Here is a 27,461-nt window from a genome sequence, read left to right on the forward strand (position 1 = left end):
CGAGGCAAATTTACGACGAACGAAACAACACGACAGCGTGCAATCGACACGCGGACACGCGTGACATAGCACGTGGACCACGCACGAAACAGTGCACGCGATCAGCGTGAACGACGCGCGAATCAACACACGATCACGAGCACATCACGCGCGAACAGCGCGCAGACAATGAGACGATACGTGATACTCGCTAACAGATAACGCGATTATACTAAACAAGTATTATTAATAATAAAAACATTTATGTAGATATAATCATATTAACAGATATCCATAAAGCGCAACTAAAACTATAGACTAGTTTAAGTAAATTACTACTTTAATAACTCGGGTAAATAAATAATCAACTAATTAATTAAAATGTGTATCGTGACCAAATAACGTTACTAATACGTAGGAAATATCATTATAAAGTTAACACAACGAGAATAGGCTGAAACAGATTTATAATGCGATGATAATGAGTTATTATCTAATTGGTTGACATGGTGCAATATGATTGGTTGGAGGATGGCCACACGTAAGGTCGCGAAGTTCATAGCCAACAGCCATAGAAAGTCTAATCCCATGTGGGTGTGCAACAATTTTTGACTTTTCTAGGAGACATGCGACATGCAGGAAAATAGTGGAGCCATGCATGTGGGGGGCGACTTTTCTAGGAGACGTGCGACATGCAGGAAAATAGTGGAGCCATGCATGTGGGGGGCATTCAGTTTCCTTGCAACTCATGCAACCTGGAGTTTCGCGTGGGCGTGGGGTGTGGCCGTGTGGGCAACTGGGCATGCACATGTAGCACGGGAGTTTTCTTCCTCTCTCTACATTCGCGCACGAGCAGTACTTCTCTACGCTGTGAGTCTGCAACGCACGACGGCGACCATCGGTCAATACGACGCTGACTGCTGGAGCTTGCGCAGAGGGCAGGGGACAGAGCTCGCGCGCGGGGCTATGCCGGTCGCGCCCTGGGGCCTCTCGCCCGCGTGCGCTAGAGACCTGCCTACAGCAGGCGGGCCGCTCGCGCTCGGCCAAGGCCACAACGGCTGGCCATGACTGCGCGCTGGCTGCGGCAAGGCACGCCAGGGGCTGCTCGGCCAAGGCCGCAACGGCGGAGTAGGGCGGGCGCTGTGTGGTAGCGGCGGCCATGAAGGCGCATGCGGCTGGCGGAGCACGTGGGACGCGAGGCGAGCGACGAGTGCAAGGCAAAACAGCTTCGTGGCCGCGTGGGAGAAGGCCGAGAGGAGGAGACACGAAGGGAGCTGAGCGAGGAAGAAGGGGTCCGAGGCGAGGAGGAAGAAGGCTCACCTGTGCACGTAGAGCTCAGCTACGACGGTGACTGGACGGACTAGATGCGCGCGCAGAGGAGGCTCGACCCGCCATGGCCGCAGCAGCAGTTCGGTTGCAACTGCGCCGATCCGGATCGAGGTGAGGGGAAGAAAACTGAGGCACGTCGTGGGCGAGATTAATGCTTGGACGGTTCGGGAGAAGATAAACAGGGCTAGGTGGGCTGGTGGGTGGGACCCGCGTGCAGCGGCAGCTGGGCGCGCGGTGCGCAGCGGGGAGCACGCACGGCGCTGGGCCACGTATAGATGGCCATTTGGCACTAACACGATGGGCCAGCCCAGGCACGGCACGAAAAAGCACGGTCCAGGCACGACCCGGTCCGGTTAGTATAGTGCCAGTGCCTGGCACGGCACGGCTATAGTGCCGTGTCTGGGCCACTATCTCGACCCGTAGTGCTGGCACGGGCACGACACGGTTACATTTTTTATTTTAAAAATAATAGTTTACATATATTAAATATAAGAATTCAACATATAACACAATAAAACTGTAGCTGCACTGGTTAGATGGATGCATTTAAGCCTCTTATGCACTTAGGTTGTGGGTTCGAGCCCCCACAACTACACATTTTTTGCTAAATTCTACATTATACTCAGATGGGCTATAGTGCCACCGGGCCGGCCCGGCACGAGGCTCATGGGCCGTGCCTGGGCCGCGGCAGCGGCACGCCGGCCCATCTAGGCACGGCACGGTTTGTAGCCGGGCCTGGCGGGCCGTGCCAGCGACGGGCTGTGCCGGGTCGGGCCGTGCCGGCCCGTTTGGCCATCTATATAGGGCCACGCAAGGCTGCGGGGTGCGGGTGGACGCGGCCATGGGCCAAGGGAAGCAAGTGCGCGGGACGCTAAGGCACGACCGGGCCGCGCAAGCGCGCGTCGCGGAAGCGGGCCGGGGACGCAGGAAAAGGCCGGCTAGGAGGGGTTGGGGGAAGGCTTTCTATCTCTCCCTTTCTATTCGAATTTAAATATATTTTTTGAATCAAAGATTTAAATATATTTAATAAGTTTGAATGGATGCAGAAACACAACAACTCAACATAAAAAATGTCTCAGTATGCTATGCAGCAATCAAGGACTCTTTTAAGGTTTCATTTTACTAGGCTTATAGATATATAAAACCAAATAATTCTTCATTTTTAGAAAAAGTTGAACGAAAGCAGAGAAATGAGAGAGTAACACCTGAATTTGGTAGATATTAGAAAAGAAATTTTATACCCATAAATTCAGGGTGTTACAACGAGGCAGTATATATTCCCATCCATTTCCTTGCTTGCATCTATATATATTAGGAGTACTTATTATCATTATTGTCTATTCTATTCGGTCTAATTTGTTCAAAAATCAAGACATAAATTTATTAACGCAAACATTGGTCATACACAAGCTAAAGTTAGATCATCCGGTCATGACCAAAGAACCCAAGAGATAATTAACACTTTTATACGAAGGATAGCAAGGTTTACGAGAAACCCACCAAAAGGTAGCCAATTGTGCTTACGTGGTGAAGAAGGACTAGTTTTCGGGAGGAACCATCGAAGTTCTCACTTGAGAGAGACACCATCAAGGAAAGGGCACCAACCTTGATCATTGGATCATGTGATGAACAACACCATGGGGTGGGGACAGAGATTGGGGCAAAAAGAGATAGGAGTATATTGCGATGGATTGTGTGTGTTGAACACCTTAATTGACGGAGCACCTTATATTCAATAGGTGGAGGTAGCCTTATTCCCGTAGGAAATAAGTTTGGATCATAATCTTCAAGTTCCTCATACCAAAAATATATCTAAATCCGATTTGTACACCAATCAGTTTAGAATAGGACAAGAGAGCCAACCTAGCCAAATTGTGTGGGGAGAGGGTAAAGGATATATATATATATTATGGGTATCCTGGGCACGCTGATCCTAAAGGTGCTGACTTCTGGACCCAACCCGGACTCGGTATCATGAGAATCTGATGTCACACTCAATTTTAAGGACAAACCCAGATGGCAATGTATGTGTGTCTAGGATTGAATTTTCACACATACAGCCGACTTCGTCAGTGAACAAGACCATGTATTATGTAAGTGAATAATAACTTACATGAGACACAAATGTCTTTATCATAGGGATGCACAACATAGTGGAACTAAGCTCTTGTTGTGGCTCTCCATTTCCACAGGAAGATTGACTGGGGGCACACACTCCTTCAGCTCCTGGTAGTCTTCTGGTTCCACGTCATCACTTGTTTCAATTGAGCAAACTGAGTAGCGGTGTTGCATCCACACAACAATATATGTTTGGAAATAGTAAGAGTGAATACTTTCGCACTCAACAAGTATCCCACTTTAGGTAAAAGTGGACTAGTTATATAATGGGCTAGCTTGAGCGGTTGCAGAAGGAGTGTGTGCCCCCAGTCAATCTTATGTATATCATATAGTTTTCGTTTATAAGTATCAACATATGTACATGTTAAAACCTATTTCATTTATATCTTTCTTATTAGTTCTTTATTTTGTAATGTTTCGGTTTAAGTACTAAACCGTAGCAAACCCTAGCGTCACCTATTCGAGAACCATACATCTCGTGTTGATTCATGAGATGCGTGATTTTAGAATTGTCCACGTTTTTGGACAACTCGAGAATAGAGGATGTTGTATGTGATTCGTGATTTGCACTATGATCCAAATGAGGTTTCGATAGCATAACCATGTTGTTCTCCGTCACACCACCATACGACGTGCATTCGAAGAGCGGGCTTCCGAAATTCCGTTTGGATTGTAGTGCAATTCACAAATCGCATGCAACGGTCTCTATTCTCGGGTGGGTTCGAGACATATCTTTTCTAATAGGTTCCATACTTCCATGTCACCTAAGCTACACTCATTGATAATATTTCATGTAGTTCATTGATTCGCCTTAGAAATGGCTGACTATCGACGGACAATGTCGATGGGGTGGAGAAAGGATGAGGGCACACTCAATGGAATGGCTAGCGGTTGCTAAAGAAACCACATGTACGTGTTGGCAACTGGACGTGTCGCGAAGTGTCCGTGTAGCAAGTGTGAGAATGGAAAATACTATAAAAAGGAGACAATTGAGCGACATCTTTGCTACCATGGGATTGTTCCCAAATCCCAACTACATAGTGTGGCATGCACATGGAGAGTCGGCGCAACGTGACCTAGAAATGAACGAGCACACTGACAATGACATGAGATGTTGAATGACCTTGGTAGGGAAGTGGATTTTGACTTGGAAAGACAGGGGAGTGGGAGCCACTGTCGGAAGTGCAGGAGTTCTATCATCTACGTGATGTCTACATGAGTATACCAATATGACTGCTGCATATACAGTAACGAATCTTATGGAGATATAGTCGAATCACAATGTTTCAAATACTCCCTCCGTTTCTTTTTATTAGTCGCTGGATAGTGCAAACCTCCGTTTCTTTTTATTAGTCGCTGGATAGTGCAAAATTGCATTATCCAGCGACTAATAAAAAGAAACGGAGGGAGTAGTCATTAACATGAGAGTCTGGCTGTCTGGTATTTTGGCCACCTAGAAATTGGAACCAATCAAGTCCGGACCATAGGAGCTCCAAGTAACCATAAGCTGTTTGGTTGGGCCAAACTATGCTCCCTTTGATCTGCAATTTATAATATTTTGGGGAAAAAAGAAGATAGGTAGACATATATAGAATTAACAGTCGTTGCCCACAAATATAAAGGCCAACCTCAGTGAAGGTTTCGCAAATTTTATGGGCATGAAGTACGCTAACATGATAGTGTACTGATGAAGAATAGAGTTTTATAGTACGCTGAAAACCCCACTGATAAATGTTATTCTCTCCTTTCTAAATTATAAGATACTAGGTGAGTGCCCGTGCGTTGCAACGGCAACATATAATACCATGATGAATTATGTACAAATATGTGTTTCATTGTTATAGTACCATGTCCGTGCTTTGCACACAATCATGTTTGATACCCATAAAAATATATGTTCTATACACATTTGGATCTTCTATACACATTTAGATCTCAAGATGTCCCATTCCCTCCAACGAAATAAGTCCAAGAAATTCTGTTTGAGGCCTAAATGACCTCAGAACAAATGTTTACATTCTGACAAATCTTTTTAAGATGCTAGAACATATTCGATCTTTAAAAAGAACCATAGATTCCAATCTGAAAAATCAGCTTGCTGACATTGCCTTGGCTCCACGGTATCGTTGTCACTGCCACACAGGAACATCGGTCCCTCGTAGCCGCCACAATACGCCATCCCTACAACCGCGTGCACAACAACGCAACAAAACGGCCCGACATATAGCAATAAAAGGCAACAGTCAAAGACATTTACTGAAAACAATGTTGATGCACTAAACACTTCTGGAAAAAAAATGAAGGTAGTAAATGAAAGGCATAAACGTTGAGTAATAAAATCAAATTCCCTTGGAGTTGGCAGTATATATTACCACTCAACTCAATAAGTGCTTTTGTGCATATCCTACACTTCTGTCATATTGTAATGGTGATTAAGTACGAAATTTCTAGCTCAAAACGGGTGTAGTAGGAGCAACAAAGATGATTTACTGCTATAATAATAGACACCTGTCATCTCCTTCAATAGAGGTAACCTCTTGCCTATAATAAAAGAAATAATTTTTAAAATTAAAAATGTGAAACATCATACCTTTTATTCAGTTTAACTATTCAGTTAACAACATTGGTTGTGCGAGAAACTCTGGGTCAGAAACAGAACTATGAAATTATGAAGAACTAAAAAACAAACTAAAAAGGGTTTGTGACAGACTTCAAAAGCAGAGCAACACATACCGCCTTCCCCTTGGTTGTGCGAACATGGGCGTTTTGGCCATCAATTCGAAATACCTCACCATCAACCCAGGACAAATCTTTATCTTCCACCCATATATGAGAACCTGTGACAATGTTTAACATTGAAGCCTACAAAATATGACAAGCGGCAAATTTAACCTATGAAATTGCATTCCATGTGGGTTAGCAGATTAACATACATGCGTATCAAATTATTGCACCTCAATGGCCTACAAAAAGTAAGTGGGTTTCACCGACGAAAACATGTATATCGACTACACTTCAGGTTTCTTATATAATAATTCAGGTCCGGTCGCATGTAATGTGTAGCTGATTACAGCAATGTCCATTTCTACCCTGAAACTAAACCAGGAACAAATTACGGCCTTATACAGTTCATTTAATCCTCAGGAGTAATTGAAATTTACTTCATTCAACTCTAGAGCATATTATTCTACCGGATTCACTCCTAAGCTGTGGCAATTACTAATATGCATGCTACATGGAACAGGTGCCTAGAACATGACGTTGGATGCTTAGTGTTGCTGCTGTTCCTGCCATTGTACAGTTAGTACCTAAAAGCTATGCTACTGAGAGAAAATATTAATTGAAGAATGCAATAAGAACATTTCATTAGATTTCTTGTGTAAAAGTTCGCTCGTTTATGTTAATTATTATCTGTTTGAGAAGATATTAGACTTGTCTAGGGTAAACAAGAGGGACCTTTATCAAATCTGTCGATCTTGCTTCAACTCACTTGTTTCTGTCCCAGCATTGGTGGCATTAACCTCTACAACAAGTGAACAACTCAAAGAAGTGATTTCTTAAAAGTGGTAGGTACATTAACTATTGGATGTTTACAGTTGAACCTACTAAAACATCTAGACAAATTTATTCAGAGTAGGCTTTGTAGCTATTCTTATTAAAACCTGGGAGAACCTTCACTCGTGCTTTATAGTGATGCTTGCTAAAACCTGGGAAAACCATTTAAGGAGGTAATATGGTGGTATGAAAACAGAAAAAAAAACACGTAAATCTTCACATACTTTATTTGATAAGAAGTTGGACTTTAGATAAGTATGTCGGCAATAGGCAAATAATTTTCACTCTTACATACGAGGACGTTGGTGACGAAGTAGTCTCGGTCGAGCCTACAATCCGCGGCGGCGCCCCGACCTGCCGCACCTCGATCCACAGTGGCCGTCTGAACCGTGGACGAAGCTTGCGATCCTCAGGCCGTCTGAACCGTGGACAAAGCTTGCGATCCTCAGCTTGGTGGCTTTCTGTGCTCGAGGGGGAAATGAAAAATAAACAGCAATTCAGATGACAGAGTAAATGAACGAACAAAACAGCCTTGTGAAAGCTGCTGATGAACACGCATGAAGTATGATCCTCTCGATGGTGTTCCCTCAATCTCAACTGTTTGCAGCTTTGCTAGATCACTGCGATTCTTTGATTTTTTTTCTCTATGTTTGATGAGGGCGCTGCAACATTGACAATTGAACATCGATTCAGCGTGGTAGCATAAACAAAGAGACGCTGATAGCTACCTTGATCGTTGGATGGGATCCCTCTGCCATAGGGATGTCAGTCCTGCCAACAGCCTCCAGCTCAAGCACACACATCAGAAGCAAATGTGAGCCGCGGTCGGAGTGGGTGGAACAGACGAGCAGGGTGGGGGAGAGAGAGGAAGGAAGGTAGGCGGCGGCACCAGGTGGAGCGCGTTGCGCGTGGCGAGGGCGGTGTGGACGTTGCCGAAGGTAGTGGTGAGGCCCAACACCTCCAGCTTCGGCGACCGCAGCGCCAGGAAGATGGCCATCGTGTCATCTGCTCCGTCGAACAGTGGTTCGGTTCGGTCAGTGGACTGCGATCCGAACACCACAACAAGAAGAAGCACCATGGATGGAAGCCGGCGCGGTCGGGGGACCAGGGCGCGGCTGCCATGGATTGGTCACGGCAGCCATGGCTGGAAGTTTTGTGGACGAGATTCGCGACGGATTTGGTAGACCGACGAGATTCGCGGCCAGCGCGTGGAGAAAGGCAGAACCGTGCACCAATTTTGAGTGTGGACGCCTACGTTAGGTACATAAGTAGTAGTAGAGAAGTAGAAGAGATGGGAACTGGATGGCTGACCATATTTACTTGGTTGAGTGTAACAACTGGAATGTTGGCTATGTTTTGTGCCGCTTGTCTTGAAAAAACAAGTAACAAAAAAGCTTAGTTTTAGAGAAGGCATGCTACAATGTTTTTAGAAGTTTTGCGCCCCTGTTCAGCATACCTGATGAGATTTAGAGGGAAGGATAATATGTGCAATATTTTCCTGGTGGTATGTTTTGGGCGGACATCTGTAAATCAGATATTTTCTTTATGATGTTAAAATTAACTTCTGATCAATTTGGATAAGTGCAACGTAGTAAGGTCTCGTTCTGTTCCATCAAATGCAATATTTAGAACAAGAATAAAATCAAATTCTCTAGACTATGCATCTAAGACATGCTATAAATGTGAAAACATGGAGAAACTCAATACTTCAAAGAATGACTGCTAATGTAATTCGTAAATAGAATGCAAACCTGGAGAACAAAAGTAGATGAAGACAGTGAAAGGGCTATTCCCTGTCGCCTCATCCCTAAAATATTAGGGGGCATTCATGTAGTCTCAAGTGAATGTATTATGATGCAAGCATCACTTACTAGACTTGCCAGGTCACAATTTTCAAGGGTAGTCCACTGGTGTTGCTCGCTTGCTCCTTTCGATCAACAGCAGGCCTAGTAGCGATACCTGTAAGGGTAGATTCAACAATGGGCGAGCATGTACAGAAACTGAATTGCCGGGACTTAAAACAACACAATCTAGCTAATCACTTACAAGCAAACGAACATTAGATCCACCAAGCCATCCCCCTCAGCGAGCTAGTCAAGATGCATACCTGTAAGTAGTAAGATATATGCCTCCACAATCACATGCAATCCGAAAGCTGCTAGTTACAATGTACTAAAACAAAAGGAATCAGAAAGTAGTAGGGCATAGCACCATAGACTACTTTTTAATACAATCACGCTTAAAAATATGGGCATAGCACCACGCCCAGCCACCACCTTTGTGTTTTCTGTTGTGTCCAATGCAAAGTTGGTGAACGCACATGCAACTTCAAACTGCGGCAAAAAAATAATTTCTAGTGTTGTACATAGCGAGTGGCCACTAATTAGTAAGAGAGGAAATAAAGTAAAGTCATGTTATTGATCAGGGAGATTGTTCCCAAACGTAGAGTTGAAGATGGTCTATGTGTTAGGCACTTAAATGAATCGAAGCACCATTCCTATGCTGAACCGTGTGGTGTCCTCAATCTGCACATTGGGGTTGTTAAGGACCACCTTCAAGAACACAGCTGACAAGTTCATGTGATGATGTATTGTGATATGCTGAGCAGGCAGCTGGCTCACTCACTCATTTTCTTTTACTTTCTGATCAGCTCAGTACAATTCAAAAATGAAATTCGAGCTCAACGAGCTTGCCTGTCATTTATCGTTGTCCTTCTCCGCTGCTCGATAGTGAAATGCTTGGATCTCGGTGTGCTGGCCCCTGACCAGTTTTGCTGCTGCTGCTTTTCCCCTGCCCTCTCGCCCCTTAAGATGCACCGGGGCGGTCTCGCCATCAGTGCTAGTGGCGGAGATATCTAGTTTTGTTCGTTAGCAAGCTTCATCCTGACAAACAACTAAAATAAAAGTAAATAAATTGTTAGTAATGCATAAAAAATGCGTGAATCAGGTACATACAACTAATATTATATTGACGAATATTTCGCCATTACAAATATTCTAATCTAAGTGAATGGAGAACGCAAAAAAACAACACAACTGACATCAAAATCTATTATATAAGTAACCCATCACCTAAATTATCATCTATATTTTACTACCACGTGCTGGTAGGATTTTGAAGAGATAAATGAGCCGCTACAAACTTGTAGTTCTCAAAGATTCCAAATGATGAACAGTGATAGGAGCTTGACCCTTTTTTTGGGACCAAATGCATGTCCGATGGATGAGTAACAAACGAAATGCCTACAAACCATCAAGAGTAAATGATTAGTTCTACAAATGTATCCCTTTGGAGAAATCGGTTACCATACATGGAAATAACAAATATTTACCAAACAGATGGCTACTAAACCATGTCATAAAAGCTTTTGTCTGTACTGGGCCAAATTTTGCACCAAAGAAAAAGTTGGAGATATAAATTTTTTAAGGCGTCAAAAAAGTTTGAACCATGAACCACTCACAATAAGACAATAGAACAATACTACTGCGTTGTAATTACAATTAAAATCAAATAGATTGAGTTGTTTGAACTTTAAATAATTAGAGCTCAAAAGCTGCAACAAATGCTCCTAGATATGTCAATTTGTTTGGAAAAAATACAGATTAAATCAGAATGTTGTTTCTTCCTAACCGGGAAGCAGAGAAAATTCTTACTCTGGAGGAGGTGCGTATCTGTTCTGCACCTCTGAGCGTGCGCTTCTTCTACACCTCTGAGAGCTCGCGTTCATGAACATTTCGACCGCCGTAACGAGGAGGTGCGTACCTGGAGGCAGAGGGCAACTCGGGATGGTAGAGCGTGCGCTTCTTGTGCACCTCCGAGAGCTGGTGTGGCACACCATGGAAGGGCATGGCTGCACCTGCACGGGCCACAGGACCGGCAGCTGGCGACACCTACGATAACAGGGCAGCGCCAAGCGACGACGGAATTCCTAGAAACCGGGGAATCCCTAGAAACCTTGTTCAGTAGAGGAACCCGACGAGCGCGAGACCGACGCCGACGACATCAACGCAGACGGTGAGCGCGACCCACACCCACCACGCGGCCACCCCGTCGGCCCCATGGTCCAGTTTCGGATCCGCGTCCGCATCGGCCCCATCTCGAGGGGCGCGTGGGCTTGAAGCTTCGTCGCCGCCTCAAGATCTAAACTGGGGGCGGCGCTGCGCTCACCGCCACGGCTGAGGAAGAGGAGGAGGCGGTGGCGGATCCCCCGGGGCGGCGCGTGCTCGAGCGTGTGGGCCAGGGGGCGGAGGAAGTGCTCGAGGATGGCAATGGCAAGGAACATGGACATGAGCCCAAACGACACCGCGCTCACGATGCTGTCTAGCTGCCGCCACCACATCTCCTCCACTAACACAGCTGCGACCGCAGCCTCCACCACCATCGCCCCTAGCACAACCGCCGAGGTGGCTGAGGTATGGGTGGTGACCGGGGAGGGGAGGAGAGATGGCGATATGGGAGGGGAGGGGCGGCACACAGATTTGCGTCGTGGGGTGAGCCAGGATGGCGGCGGGGTGGCGGCCTCGAGATGGGGGTGAGGGCGACGCCGAGGAGCACGAGCCAGGCAGGCAGACAGACACCGGAGGCGAAATGCGGTGTTCAACCTTTCCCGAAACCTTCGCGAGCAGGAATTGCGCCTGGACTGCGTGATGCGGGGCAAGGTGCGGCCGCGGGCGGGATGCGCGGGCGGCAGAACGTGCACCACCGTGGGGGTGTGGACGCCTACGTTATGCTTATAATTAGTAGTAGAGATTTATTTTTATTACGTACTAATCTAAAACTTAGTATAACTTAAAAGAGAATATTCCTATTACTGAAACTTAAATAGTTCCTTCAAATAAAGCACTTTGGACCAACAGTATCCAATAATTGTATTACAGAGGCTACAATTCTGGGTTACAAATACTTGTGGCCTCAGCGAACATTGTAAAAATTGCCGCTTTACATGGACTCTTGAACTCAACATACAAGGATAATACCTGAGTTGGGACAACAATGTCATCAATTAATTTACAGTAAAATACATACTGTGCGTTCAACATGCGCTAACTTCTCCGTCTGTTTTCTACTGTGCGTTCACTATTTTGGTTCAATATACTGTGCGTGCGTTCATTATTTTGGTCCATCTGAGCTGAGCAGCTTGTTTGATTATATTCTGTTGTCAACAAGGTTTCCTTTCTGATCAAATTTCATGATGAAGACCAGCTTAGTGCCTATAAATCACTCTGGCATTCAGAAAGAGAGGCTTGTCCATCCTTAAAAAACTTAACATGGCAGAGCATTCCTCCAGCTTCATCTGCAAACGTTATTTTTCTTTGTTTCCTTGGCGCTTCAGGATGAGAAACATCATTCTTCTTTGCTAGGCTCTGCAATTGAAATTTTAATAGACATGAAGAAACTATCAGTTCAGAGTCGTTTTTTTAATAAAAAAATTAGTATGATCTTCAAAGTGGATAGATACAAACCAATATTTTACAAAAGCGACTGCAGTCTTTGTTCATTATCGACAGCCATTTCCTCGTAGTCCTCTCCACTTCTAATGCATCCTCAGAGGCTGCTCTGATCTGTCCATAGAACATTGCACCACTTTAATCAAATATAGACATCAATCGAGTTGCTTTGCTTTTGCATAAGTAAATAGAAACTGGATGTTTTCTGAAAGAAATTATATTAAAAGAAAAAACATATAGATGTTGTTCAAATCCCGTGTTATGTACGTTGGTTTTCTTGTGAAATAAATATTTAATTTAGAGCATTTGGAATCCCAACTTAGACCCACATCTACTGGTCAGGTGATCTTTAACTGCCAACAGTATTACAGGTAATTCATAGCAGTTGTCCTAACTGGTGGTCTGGTGGATATAGAAGTTCTAATCTCCTAGAACAAACACTTTCAACAATTAATCTAAGGACAAAATCTGCATCTGCACTAACAGGTATGCTTATGGTACAAAAAAGTGACAAGTATGTAAACAAGATCTGCAAAACGTTTTCTGCCAACAATTGACTTGCATGAGAAACAGTACAGATTAAACAAATATTTTAGTCATGGAAAACAACACTGGGCCCAAAGTCAAAGTGTATTTTTTCATACAAATATATTAGCATGTACTGGTCATAGCATCTAGTAATCAATTAAACGCTAACAAGAGAAGCATTGCCTGGTATTGTTAAACAATGCCAACTAAAAAGGCAACATAGAAATGAAGACAACCAAACTAGTTCATGTCTTTAAGGTTAAAGGAGTACCATACTATCATATAAATAACAATCTTAAGAATAATTAACCTTGTATGCTTATCATGTTACTGGAATCACATTCTTTTGAGTAATACTGTAATAGTTTCAAAACATGGTGTAACTTCAACAAACAGAAACGCTTATCTATTTACTGTGAGAGCAGCAATTTAACTATAAATTAGAACGAGAAGTGCATATTCCATTTAATGTCTCACCTGGGCAATGTTAAAATTAGGAAGTAAAGAGTATGCTTCTGTTGACAAACTTTCATCCACTATACTTTTCATGTGTTTCAAGCTCCTGATAAGCTTTGCAGCAATATTTTCTATATCATGCATCTGTCTTTGTGAAAACTCAACAGCTTTCTCAGTGTCTAAGACCACTGGCGAACTTCTCATGCAAGAACAAGTCTGTTGATTGGGCGGGGATCCTGTTGACTTCAGAAGTCCTTTGCTTGTAGGGGAGACAGATGTCCTGTCCTTAAGTCTCCTGTCTGTGTGGAACATTGATTTGCCTTGCATGTGTGCTGGCTGAGGCAATGATATTGTAGTTTTGTCACAATCTTCAATAATGATTTTGCTATCTGCAACAAGAAAGAATGATTACAACTGATCTTGTAAAAATATTTGAAACGGACAGCATATAATCGCTTACTCGATCTTTGGACTCCATCACACAAATCAATACCAGTCACAGCACTGTAAAGCTTCTCCTGAGACGTTGGTGACATAATCTGAAAAGGAAAAAGAGGAAAACAAAAGATGTTAGTATGATTATCTTGCTAATGCATATGCAATAGAACATTGTTGACGGGACGGTTCAGACCTTTCTCTTGGACAGTAATACTTTTGGAGCATGTTCTTCAATTGATTCCTCATCCACAAAAAAATTTGGCCTTTTAATTCGTCCGTCAGTTTCCAAAGAAGTAGCAGAAGAATTTTGAGTTCCAGCAGATAATTTTTGTGATTTTTCAGCATTAGAGATCTCTGGCATGACACTGCTAAGGTTGAACTTATCACTACATGACTGGTATAACTGATGTTGAGGCACTATTTCTTCTTCTGATCCTTCATTATTAATAGATCTACAAATGTCATAGTCTATTGTAGAATTTAACGTATCCTTCAATGGCAAGTCCACATTATTGGGATGTGAAAATTTATCATCTGAAGCCCTTTTATCTTCCAGACAATTGTCAGTGAACTCAATAAGTGAGCTCTGAAGCACAGCAGTATCTGGAAGTCCAACAGAAGATTTACTTTTAGAGGTTGTCCTTTGTGCATGATTATTCAAAACATCATATACTATACTTTCTAGCCTTCCATCTTGTGCAACAAAATTGGCAGGATGAGCTAAGTCGATAGTCTTGTCAAAGGTGAATGTACCAGTGGCTGTATGTCCAATTTCCATATCTAGTAACATATGCTTTGGTCTTACACCACAGCAGACTATTGAATCCAATTGGCCCTCAGCCTCCATCCGTACAACCCCCTCAAGTGAAGTGAAATTCATTTCTGTGCTTCTACACAAATCAGATTGAGTATCTGTGCTAGACTCATCAATAGGAGACAACTCTTCCAAAATCTTTGCAGGTTCATTCCCATGGGCAAATAAATTCCATTGCTCATCTTTATCTATACGGTCATGGCAGGACTCACTGAAAGAAGCCATAAGTCCATTTGCAGTAGAAGACTTATCCACATCTAAATTAGTTATATTTTCAGATGTTTTCTGATGATTTCTCACTTCATCAGTGAGATCCAATGAAGAAACAACATCAGTTGCCTTTGCAGCTGTAATGTCATCAGAATTGTTTTCTTTGGAACTGCAGGTTTGTTCGCAGGAATGATCAGAAACATCAGCTAATTGAGCTGGTCGGGTCATGAAACAAAATGGAGGCACACAGTCATCATCATCCACCAGCTTCTGTTGCAGCTCAAAGGATGAATGATCAGGATTCTTTATGGAACACATAGAAGTTCCAAATTCAGAATAATTTGTATCTTCAGTTTTTATTTCATATAGTACATCAGGTTTTACACAACCCGCTAGAACTCCAGCTGTATTGTTCACTTCAGCACAATAAATTTGCTCCCCAACTATTTCTTCAGCAGAATCTGAAAGTGCAGTACAGAAAAAAAACATTTAGCCACATAATTGAAAAAGGGTATGTTTATTTCAAGAAAAAGTATATGAGAAACAAGAAAAAAACTCTACACATGCATCTAACACATCTAGACAATAATAGACAGTGATATAAGAATTGGACTTCATATGAACAGGCTAGTCACTCACCAATAACAACTTTAGACTGCTCCAGTTCTGCAATTCTCCTTCCAGGCTTCTCTAATCCTCGGTCTTGCATTGTTGCTTTCAGCAGGAAAGTCTGTGCAGAACTAAGAATCTTGTCTCTGGCTGATGTTGTATCTTTCTCTTTAGCAGCACATGGAGAAGATCTTAGCGCATCCATCTTTATATTAGCCTTAGCAGGAGATGTTTTCAGCCTCTTCTGTTTCAATGCAACAATAGGCTTATCAAGATCAATGTCATCTTCTGTTTTAACCTGATTCTTAATGCCACATCCTTCCAATGTGATTTTTGAAATCTTCCGATTCTTAGCTTTACACTGAGTCCTGAGATCCTTGAGTAATACATCATGACAATTGTGTTCACTATCCTTGTCACTGACAGAACCAACACTTAGTTCAGAATCAATTACTTCAGTTTTGATCCTCTTAAAAGAAGAAGGATCCCTGTCAGAATCTTCATAAACTACATGAATATCCTTAAACCTTGTAGATCTCCTAGGACAACCAGAATCGAGATTTTTGTGAGCAGAAGCAGGCATTGTGGGTCTGGAAAGCAATGGTACAGACAGAAAAATATTTCCTATTTCCTGTAGAAATGCAGAAAATCAAGTGTTATGATCAGGTGCATGTGGTTAGGAGCAAACGGTTAGGCTCTGCCTAGCACCTAGGCAGTTATACTATTTTCCAAGCAATTAGAGTAAGCCTTGTTAAACACAGAAGATATTGCATATTAAAAGAAAAACTTCAACATTAGCACATGTCCATGAGTTCCATGACCAAATCAGTACATAAACCCTAAACCTCTTACCAAATCAGCATGGAAACAGTACATAAATGTGCCTACGCAATCTTCTACTAATAAGAATTGTATGTATGTGTTGTACAGGAATGATCCATAAACCACAGACCATCACTACAAATAAGACACGAGAAACTGCTATACATCAAGGAGTCAAGTATCAGACAGACTTCCACTACCCAGCACATGGATTAAAAAAAGGAATAGAGTGACATGGATGTTTAATGGACAAGCTTGCGCGCATATTTCATTTGAAGAGTGCATTTTTAACATTTGCTCGTATGAATCAACTCTGCAGGGATTATAAAGGAAGAGGACAGTAGTCGCATCCCTGTACTCGTCAAGAAACCCCCAGTGGCATTCACCTTGAAAAACTGGGTGGCAATACTGAAGCCCTGAAACATCTGTAGGGCTTCCGCCTCTCCAATTTCCTCAAAAAAAATACTGAAAGCCCTGAAACGAACACTTTGCCGGAGAAGAGCATTTCTTCGCCTAATTCCCAGTGGACAGTGCCACCAACCACACACCCCAAATCAATAGCTACGGAAACAAGGGAAAGAGTCCTAGCCACGGCTCATTCGAGCAGATCGATTAACAGATCTGCAACTTTCGGGAAATGCTAAGATAAAACAAAGATGGTTTTCCAACAAAAAAATAAACATAGATCTACTACAGCGCGCAGATTTCGGTAGGGAAATGCTAAGATAAACAAAGATAGTTTTCCAACAATAAAACATAAACATAGATCTACTACAGCGCGCAGATTATCGACGGCCAAAGAGGGCCGTCGCCCGCCGCGGCGGCGAGCGGGCGTGAAAAGCTGGACGTGCTGACCTTGTATGACGGTGAAAGGCGGCCGGCGAGGTAGCGGAAGACAGGGCCCGGAAACCGGCCTTCTTGGCAACGCCGGAATGGGGAAGGAGCTCTGACGTCCGTGAGGAGGAGAGAGAAGGGAGCGGAGGGGAGGGGGACTAGGAACTTTGGCTTACACTGTAGATAGTGTTATTGCTGGGATGCGGGAAGGGAGCGCGCAAGGTAGCTCGGCAAATTTCGCGCCAATGTGCGAGCAGGCGGGAAACTGCAGCCGCCAGCCCGCTTCTTGTTTTGGGGGGAGACTAGGAAGGGGACGGGAGACGAAACGGGCAACAGGGCGTGGCGCCGTGGGCCGTGGCGGCGGCAGTGTGAAACTGCGATTGGACCGCCCTTCAACTAGGGCAGACGCAGCTACAAACGGTCTTAAAAAAACGGACAGTTTCGCCGTTGCCAGATGAATCTCCAGCAGCTCCGCGGCAACACAATACCATTTTTTCCTACTTTGTTCCGTGCACTATTTTTTTTGTTTTCTTACGTAAACAGTATAACTTGATTTTTGCTTGATTCCATATCTCGTGACATTAATCCTTGTTCTTTTTATTGTGCAGATGCGTCATGCACCGGGATCTTAAACCAGAGAAATTTTTAAATGCAAGCAAGCAAGTATGGAGCTAAGGGTGCCTTTGGTTGGGCTTCTAAACTTACTTTTACTTTCAGAAAAGCCCAAATACCAACCAAAGAGATAAACTTTTACTAACGTACTTCCAAAAAAAGTAGCTTTTCTCTAGTTCAATTGCCACAGCAGCCCTTGACGTGCTTCTTTTGGCTGTGTGGGCGACCTTTTCCACAAAATTACCCGCACTGCCATTATAAACGTACCGATTTGTCGTTGCTGCTTTCAAAGAAATTAGATCGGCGTGTGGAATTGTGGCGGCGGCCGTATCCTCCCGAGCCTGCTCCCAAGACGGTGGCCGGTCCTCTCCAGGCGAGTCCCCAACAGCTACCCAGTCGGAGGCCGGGTCTTCCAAGCGGCTCCCAGCGAATCCCAGGCGGTGGCTCGTCTTCCTGCCCGTCGTCCTCCCCAGGCGATGCCCGTCGTCCTCCCCAGGCGCCAGGCGGCCGGCCGTTCATCCCCAAGCGCCAGGCGGCCGTCGTCCTCCCCAGGCACCAGTCGATCGTTACTTCCCAGGCGCTGCCCATCATCCTCCCCAGGCACCAGGCGGTCGTTCCTCCCCAGGCACTCGACGGCGGCGGTCTACAGGTGATTGCTTGCAACGTTGTAGCTAGTGATTGCACGCTGTACAAGCTAATGCACATAAACCAGTTAACTTTAACCCGAGGCGCTCAGCCACCAACTGGTGAAGTGATGATCTGCTGGACGCTATTCTGCGCTAATGGATATGCCTGACACAATGCAATTTCAGCTAGTAGTACGTGCTATTAGAACTTGTGGAAGATAAGGTCATTCTCAGTAGGATGTTGTGACACATCGTCACTCTTAATGACTTATAGTACAATTTAAAAGAAGAGATACATAAAGATTTTTATGAGAGACGGTAGAGTTTTATGAGGATAAAACTTACACGATTACTTAGTTTAAATCTAATGTGTCAATATTGAAACAGTGCATTGAAACTCATCACTGATAATGACTTAATAGCACAAAATAAAGTGTTATAATCAACTCGAATATTAAGTGTCTCCTACAAGGTAGGGCCATTATAGACATTTTATACCAAACCTACAATTTCACAGTTGTTCGAACCAAACGGCTTTCTGCTTTTTTCACAGCTCATATTTCACAGCAACTTTTTCACAGCTTACAGCCCACAGCAGCTTTGTTTCACAGCTACAGCACAACCAAACACACCCTAAGTACATAGTGGTGGCCCTAGAGCAACATACTTGTGGTATGTACCCTAGTTATGTTACCTAGCCGCATAGGAGACTTCTAAGGATAAAACTTACATACTCCCTCCGGTGCAGTAAAGGTAGTCGTTTAGGACATGATTGTGCATACCAAGGAGTGATTAATTATCATATAGTTTTCCCTGTTTGCCCTTATTAAATAGGGATATGGGTGCATTAACATCACCAAAACAATCAGGCTTGATTGGTTACTGCCGCACCTCCCGCGGCATTTTAGACTGGAGGTCTCAAGCTCGATTCCTCTTGAGTGCATCTTTTTTTTCCCGATGCAATTACTCAGGGGCAGCGACGTCCAAATTCCAGACCCACGCGCGCTATGACTTCTTTTGTGCACGCTCTGTCACGCGCAGGATGACTTGCTTTACTGCACCGGAGGGAGTATGTGCTATATGTTCCACAGATTATGCAGCATATCACCCATTGTCGAGATACCTCCGTGGCTTGAAATGGTCCCTCCCAGGTGGGGCATAGCTTGTTCATCCCAATTCGATTAAGTGTTAGGTAAACTAGATCAGGTGGCGCCCCTTCGGGCGCCCTATCCAGCATAGGGAAAATTCCACTTCGTACAAGGAGAAATCAGTAATAAATAATTGTTGATGTAATCTCCCATGAAACTTATCAGTGCCAAACTGAGGAACAAAGCAATGGTAAAACTAATAACATAAAGATACCAAACATAATTTACATTAAAATTGCAGTTGTTTTCTGTTTTAGCACAAGTTATCAGACATAGAGGTTTACCGTAGTGTAATGATAAGACCTGATATAACAAAAACTAATAAAAAATAAGATGTAGGAAACTAATCCAAAATAAGATGACAAGATCCAAGTCTACGTTAGGTGATGTACGTAGGGACAGGCACCACAGCGGGAGGTATATACATGATATTGGGCTAATGCAATCCACATAATTATATACATAAACCTTAGAAAACTACAAGGCAGCTTCACTTCATCTATAAAAGTCAAGCGAATAGCCCAGTCCATTCACAAAAGGCAAGCACATCAATTGTAATGTGTTCAAACTTCAGGTTTCTCGAGGCTGCAAACAACAAATACAAGAATGTGACTCAATAAATATTCCACGTGTCATGTTCCATCCACCAAAAAGGAATTGGCATCTGAATTCATTGTATTTCACAACCATTTAACTCTAAAAGTGATTGATTGTCATCAAGGCCAAATTGTATACGGGGATGTTTACAACACGTGCAAAGTTAACCAAAATAAAACTTTCACTCGCAGCCATTGTTGAGCGGTGTTTTTTCTTAACATACAAATATTCGATATGGTACAGAGTAAACTGTGTGTAACACCCCGGGCTTTAAGGGACAAAGCCGGGTGCATCTCATACATGCGTCAAGAAGACAACATATATAATAACAGAGTGTATAGAGATAAATGTCATAATATAATCAGATTATTTATTACATAGCGGAAGTCTTATTACAAAATAAAAGAATAAATATAAAACGAACTAAGGATCGTCCTTGGCGCAGAAGTCAACTGGGGAAACGTCACCTAGATCAGATCAAACTCCTCGCCTTGTGGCTCCTCCTAAACCACCTGTTCTTCTCCTGTGGGGGGGTGTGAGACAACAAGGGTGAGCTCACACATGATCATAGCTCAACAAGTTGTGGGGAACCAGTGGACATGAACTCACAAAGGTGGGAGTTCGTGTGATGTGTAAGGCTAATCAATGACAGGGGTTAAAAGCTGAGCATTGCTTTTAAATAGTTGGTCAAAATTTTATTAGCAGTTACTAAGTGTAAGTAAATACCAAACCTTAAATAAAGTAATAGAACAAAATTAATAATAATCCCATGCAATGTAAATGACAAAATTGTATTTAAGTTCCATAAATTAATCATCAGAGACTCCTGAGCTGCTCATGTCCGCGAGCTCGGCTAGTATACCAGTTTTACACTCTGCAGAGGTTGTACCCTTTACCCACAAGTGGTGTTTCCTATGTCGCCAGGGTTAGCTAGGCCCTTAGACACTACCAAGGTGAATGGCTAGGGATCCACTACGAGGCCTTTACAAAGTTCCACTAGCTTCCGAAAACCCGCTACAGTTTATGGGAAGAGCACTTGCAAGAATCCCCCGTCTGACCGCCATCGCAGCAAATCAACCCGAGAACCTCCTTGCATGCAACTCCCCTACTGCCCTTGCCCCTTTCGGGTAAGGTAGTCTTCCACTAGCTTTCCTAATTAGTTAACCAAGGGGTCCCATTCCTCCCTTGTGGTGGCACGTGTTTCTCAAGTTAAGCTCTATGTTCCAATTAACATTAATGACCTTGACATGAACATAAATAGAATAACAAAAGAATTGGAACATAGATATAATAAAATGTTAACCCAAAACCATGTAAAGCAATAGCATAACTACCCATATGATTCAGGGGTAAACAAGGTAAAATGGATAAACAATCTAGGGTGACCTATCAGATCCCATCAAAATTAAACCTATGCATTTAATAGTGATAATAAAGAATATTATTAGGTAGCAAAAGTGGATCAAGGGCACAACTTGCCTGACACTTGAGAATCCAGGTGACAGGATGAACTTTAGGTGACTCGCAACCGCACTGCTAGTCGTAGCAATACAAACAAACATGGTATAGACAAAATTAACATCACACCAATCATAAGAATAAAACTATGTAATAATAATCTACGCGTTGTTACGAGATCGTGGGAACGAGAACCACTAAAATCGGAGCTACGGTTAAAGAGTTATGATTTTATATAAGATTTATGTGAATAAAATATTAAACTATATTATAAATTGGTTAATATAAATCATATGAGAGGTTATTCTATAAATAATTATCTCAACTTTAATCTAAGTTATAAATTGACCATAAATTATATTCTATTAGATTATAATGATAAGCTGATTAACAAGACTAACCAACATAAATTAAATAAAGATCTAATTAGAAAAGAATGAGACATGGTATAATAAATGTTGTTACTGCATAGTAAATACTTGTACGAGATTAACGCAACTTGAACGGATCAATTTGGCATTAAAATGAGAAAGTTATGAATTTCCAAGGGTTTTATGTGTTTAGTACAAGATTAAATAGGATATAAATTTTAATGTGACATTCATGTCAAAACAAAGGTACTATGTGATAAATAATAATATTATAGAATTATAGAAATTGGAATGGACTCATTTGGACTTAATATGAATTTTCTATTGATTTAACAAAATTCTGGATTGTTTTTATATAAGAAATTCATTTTATAAATCGATTTCTCTGATTTTCCATTACCCTGAGCCACGCCTCAAATATCAGATAATACAAGGACCCCAACGCAGGTATTCCCGTGACTCAAACAACAGACAAACTGGAGGGCGGGTTGATTTATGGAAAGTGTGAGGGCTCTTTTACAAAAGTGAACGGTTGAAGGGGGTACGAGCGCTATAGAGCCGTTGGATCTGCATGCTACGGTTGCGATTACATTATAATAAGACTCGAACCGGTATGCAATCTGAGCCACAGGATACTCAATCCACGACCCTGATTCAATAGGAAGCACTTAACCTAATCTTAGCCGTGCACTAGGGAATCGACGGCGCCCGCCAACCCACACCTTGCTCGAACCCGGGCGGCGGCGCACAACGCCCAGGCGGCAGTGGCCATGGCCGACCAAACCCCACCCGGTGGTCAGATGTGCATTTCCAATCGTAGTCTAGTGTAAGAGAAAGCGGGAGCTAACGTGAACTCGAGGAAGGTGTCTCACCGAGGGTAGGGATGAAGGCGAGGCCAGTCGACGGTGCGGTACAACACGACGGTGGTGCATCCACTTCGGCGAGGAATCTCTGGACATCCAGCACACAATCCTGCCAGCCGTGGGCACTAGAAGTTCCCAGAGAGCGCCGCCAAGCATCCAGGCCCGTCACCAAGTCCACACCAGCGGCGAGAGGTCGAGCAGCGGCGGTGATTCTCGCTTTCAAACACTCCCTCAATGGTGGTAGCGTTGAGCTCTAGGTCGGAGCAGGAGGGACTGAGCGAGGCTGCTCCTTATATTGCCATGATGGTGGAGTCGGTCCTCAAGAATCGACATGGCCACCCGGAATCTCCCGCTGGTTGTTGCAGGTCTGCGCCATGGGTGCGTCCGTGGTGGAGTCGGCACGGGTAGGGAGATATACAGGAGTGTAGGGATGTAAGGATTACACGCAGGGCCCGCCCGTCAGCGAACACTGTGACCCAAGCACGTAGCGGACGACAGGTGGGGCCCAGCGCGCGGATGGAAGAAAGTGGACTGCGCGGGGTGGATCCAAAAATGGGCTGAGAGAGAAAAAAATTGTCCTGAGACCAATCCGTTCATTTTTTTTCTATTTTCCATTTTCCTCCCTTTCTTTCCAAATTCAGATTTCTACTTCAAATTTGAATTTAAATACTGTAGTGATCTTGTACCCAAATTATAGGTACATAATAATCATAACGGTATAAAAGGGTTTAATTATTTATATTTTTCTTTTCTTTATTATATTTTTTTGTTTAGTACTCTTCCTTCCTTTTCTCCAATTCTTAATTGTCCAAATTGAATAATTGTCCATTTCACCGTTTGCACATTTCTATTATCACTATCTTTAGGAGTGAATGCACAAACATATAAACTCCAGCATGATGCACAAGTTGTTCTTGTTTCATTTGTTAATTAGTCACTTTTAGGTGTGGTTATTCACATGTAATACTAAATGGAGACAAAGTACATGAGAGTGTTATCCCCCCTCTCTATGGTTTACAACATTGGGTATTACACTATGGTCAGAGGACATTCGTAGCTTTTCGCATAGTTTTACTTTCATCTCTACAAAATAGATTCTGTCATGGAATCATATTTGCTTAGATTGGAATCACTATATAGTATATACACAATAACAGAGGATGAACATAAATAAACAAATTGCTTTGAGAAACACATTTGATAATTGACAACACTCAGAAAAAATTGAAGTACCATTTTTGACAAAATTGAACATGAAACAAGGGTTAAGGCCTTATGGAAACATGATCTACATAACAGAGCTCTATAGTAAGCTTACTCTAGATCAGGATTACCTTGAAGGGATTCAAGACCTGTAGCAATAAATTATTCCTAGTCAAATCATGAACATGAAAAACCTTCTTATACTGGTTTAAAGAAAAGAAATGCTCGTTTTTCATTAATATATATTTATATAGTCTACGTAAGACAGAATCAAAGTATATTAAGCTTATCAATGTAATAAAAAATTAATTACCTCCTCAGTCTCAATGTAGGCTTCTGCATCATTTTCTTACTTCTTTAGTATCTTTATGTCAAACCATTGTAAAGACTGAGCCAATTTTCTTCGCTTGATGTAGTCGTTTTGTAGAAGTGTATAGAAGGCATACATAATATCCTTAGTATCGAATCCATCCTCTGTTATAAACGGGTTGGTGGTAATTTTACCACTGCCAACATGAGAATCCATCTATTTGCATTATTCCTTTCATCTGGCGTACTGCATCCTGATCATAGTCCATGAGTTAAGAAAGGGAGGGAGGGTGGTGTAAGGAAAATGGACCCCGGGTCATTTGGCTAATTGAATTTTGGTGTTTGATGATTAACACAACCTGTGAACTAATAAGTTTCCTAGTGTTTGTGTTTGTAGTTGACAGGATGCTAGAGTTACTTGGACTAAGGAATTGAGGAAAGCAACACCTCAAAAGAAGATATTAAGAAGATCCAGGAAAAGTCCAAGAACAAAGATGTGTGTTGCCCGCGGACTGTCTGTGCGTGGAGCACCGGACTGTCCGGTGGCATATCGGACTGTCCGGTTGTAACACCCTGATTTTGGGGGTATAAAGTTTCTTTCTAATTATCACCCAAAATCATGTGTTACTCTTCTTTTTCTCACTCTAGGTTTTCTCTCTCTAGATTCGTTCTCTTTCTTTTTCCTTTTTTATTAGAGATAGCCTAAACTAGTGGAGGTTAATTATTTATTTTTGCCAAAACCTTATGAGTCATGACATGTTGCATCATGCTGAGCTTAAAATATTCTTTGAAGTGTTGCACATGTTTGAATTTATTTGAATTTGAAAACCTAGATTGAATTTGGATTTGAAAACCCTAGAAAAAGAAATGGAAAAGGAATTAGAAAATTCAGAGAAAAAGAAAAGGGGAAAGCAGCCCAAACCAGCCCACCAGGCCCAGTCCCGCGCGCGTGCCTGCCGCCCCTGACAGGCGGACCCCGCCTGTGGGCACCAGTCTTCCGCGCGCGCTCACTCTCCCGCTCTCTACCTAGTGGGACCAACCTGTCGGCGCCGGTTTTCTTCCCCGCGTGCTCCCTCTCTGTCTGTCTCGCGGGCCCGGTCCGCCAGTCGCCGAGCCATTGCTCTGCACGCCCCTTTCTCCTCTCTCTGTGTCGTGGGCCTACCCTGTCAGTTCCACCTTCTCCACGCTCGCAGTGGACCGACGCGTGCGCACTCACGCACGTCACCGGGTTTCTCAGCCACGACGCCTACCCACGCGCCCAACTCCCTTCATAAAGCCCCGCCAGTGCCCCGCGCACACCCCTCACCTCATTTCGCGCAGCTTCGCCCTCTCTCGCGCTCTACCCACACTGCCAGCCGCCGTCGGAGACCCGCGCCCGTGTCCCCGACTATCCAGCTCGCCGGAGACCGCCCCAAGCCTCCCCGAGCTCCACCCCGAGGTGAGATACCCATCCTCGTGTCCAATTTCCCCTATTGCACCCTGTGTTCGATCAATTTCGCCTTCGCCGGTGCTCGGCCGCGGCGGTCCACCGTGCTCGTGCGGTGGCCGGTCGATTTAGCCTGGTCTAGTTCACCGGAGTAGGCCCCTGTGTCACCCCTGCCTCTGCCGAAGTTAGCCAAGACCTTAGCGCGCCTTAAGTCCCCTCCTCGTGGTCGGAATGGCTCGCCGGAGTTTCTCCGACCCGCCTGAGGCCTTCTCACCGTCGTTCTCCCCTCTCTGCCAATGGATTCATGGCCCCTTCCCCGCCATTGAGTTCGCTGTGGCACCCTCTTCCCCTCTGCCCAACTCCGGGACCCTGGAGCCACCCTAGCTCGCGCTAGCCCCAACCCTGGCGACCTCACCGACGAGGAGAGGAGTGGCGCTGCCCGCAGCCGTCTGTTTCCTCGGTCTGATTTCCCCCGTCCAATCTTGATCGCACGGCTCGGAACGTGGGATGCCGCTTCGCGCCGCGCGCCTGACGCCCTGGCCCACCTGTCAGTGCCGCTCGCAGCCGCTCATCATTCCCTGTCTGATTTCCCCCATCCGATCTTGATCGAATGGCTATAACCCCCTTAGTCCGATCTTGATCGAACGGCTCGGACCCCCTCGGACCCCTGCAGCCGTCCGTTTCCCCCTAGCGCTGGGCCCGCTCGGTCAGTGCGCTTTCCCCCCCCCCCCCCCCCCCTCTGTCATTGACACTCCCTGGCCCGCCTATCAGCGCTCGCTAGCCCGCGAGCGCACCCTCGGCCGTAGATCTAATCTCATCCATTGGTTTTAGATCTGACTGTTAGATTCACCCGATACCCCTTCGCGCGGTAGTTTTCTTAAAGAGACCCTCGTTTTATTGGAAACCAACCCGTCGTCCTCTGTTTTAGCGCATAGGTCCCTGGTTTGTTTTAATTAGACCCCTAGACTTTTATTTAATCACAGATTTAGCCCCAGTTTCATATTTCAAACTTAAAAACTTGCTTATTTCATATCTTTTTCATATGAACTCCAAATTTAGTGATTCAAATTACAAAATGTTCATAGAATTATTCTCTGTTTAAATAAAATGGTTTCACTTACTGTCTGCACATTCTAATTTTTATGATTGAATATGAACTAATATATATGTAGTTCTATTTATTTAATAAAATAAATAAAAGGAGAACCTTAGAGATTTAATCATGTTTAAACTTGTGATATTAATGATAGGTATTGCATGAGTTCATCTCTGTTCTAAATTATAGGTCACAATAAAATAAATTGATATATGATTATGTACTTGTAAATAACACTTAGGGAAATAGTAATCTATTTTCAAATAAAGTTAAGGTATGTTATAGTTTATGTTATACTTTGAATTCATTATCCCTCATGTAATATTGTGCCTTTTTAAGATGTGTTCCAATGTTTGTACATGTTTGGTGTGATGTTCATTTGTACTTTCCAAATGTATTGAATGCATGCTCGCCATATTTAGACAACGAGCAGCTCGTGGTTCCTGAGTGTGTCACCGAAGATCCCTCTGAGCAATAACCTAGTGAAGGCAAGTGTCCTCTGACCTATTATGTCCTACTTATTGTATAATTCACTGTCCCGCATTACTTTATGAAACCAAAGGATTGACTAGCTTTCTATTTACCTTATCCTTGTTTACTTTTTTTGGGTTAT

General features: G+C 43.5%; 1 protein-coding gene and 1 pseudogene across 3 annotated transcripts; both read right to left on the reverse strand.

Moving 5' to 3' along the window:
• Positions 1 to 5,356: 5,356 nt before the first annotated feature.
• Positions 5,357 to 9,785, reverse strand: LOC100216908 (uncharacterized; annotated as a pseudogene). Its single transcript, NR_158612.1, has 7 exons — positions 9,675 to 9,785; positions 9,028 to 9,088; positions 8,733 to 8,940; positions 7,710 to 7,986; positions 7,273 to 7,442; positions 6,160 to 6,288; positions 5,357 to 5,607 (listed from the first exon to the last, which is right to left on the reverse strand). The product of NR_158612.1 is annotated as an uncharacterized protein (transcript).
• A 2,001-nt stretch (positions 9,786 to 11,786) lies between these two features.
• Positions 11,787 to 17,536, reverse strand: LOC100279761 (uncharacterized). Of its 2 annotated transcripts, none has more exons than XR_004857141.1 (7): positions 17,161 to 17,536; positions 15,514 to 16,114; positions 14,044 to 15,335; positions 13,873 to 13,951; positions 13,434 to 13,801; positions 12,444 to 12,537; positions 11,787 to 12,344 (listed from the first exon to the last, which is right to left on the reverse strand). XR_004857141.1 is itself a non-coding variant. In NM_001360996.1 (7 exons), the coding sequence occupies exons 2-7, from the start codon at positions 16,064 to 16,066 to the stop codon at positions 12,192 to 12,194; spliced, it is 2,544 nt and encodes an 847-aa protein (NP_001347925.1). In that variant the 5' UTR covers positions 16,067 to 16,114; positions 17,161 to 17,398; the 3' UTR covers positions 11,828 to 12,191. The 2 variants fall into 2 exon arrangements, 1 of the variants encoding a protein (NP_001347925.1); NM_001360996.1 differs by having other exon boundaries at positions 11,828 to 12,344; positions 12,444 to 12,542; positions 17,161 to 17,398.
• Between the last annotated feature and the right edge of the window lie 9,925 nt (positions 17,537 to 27,461).

Source organism: Zea mays, chromosome 1 (assembly GCF_902167145.1).
Source record: "Zea mays cultivar B73 chromosome 1, Zm-B73-REFERENCE-NAM-5.0, whole genome shotgun sequence".
Classification (NCBI taxonomy): Eukaryota; Viridiplantae; Streptophyta; class Magnoliopsida; order Poales; family Poaceae; genus Zea; species Zea mays.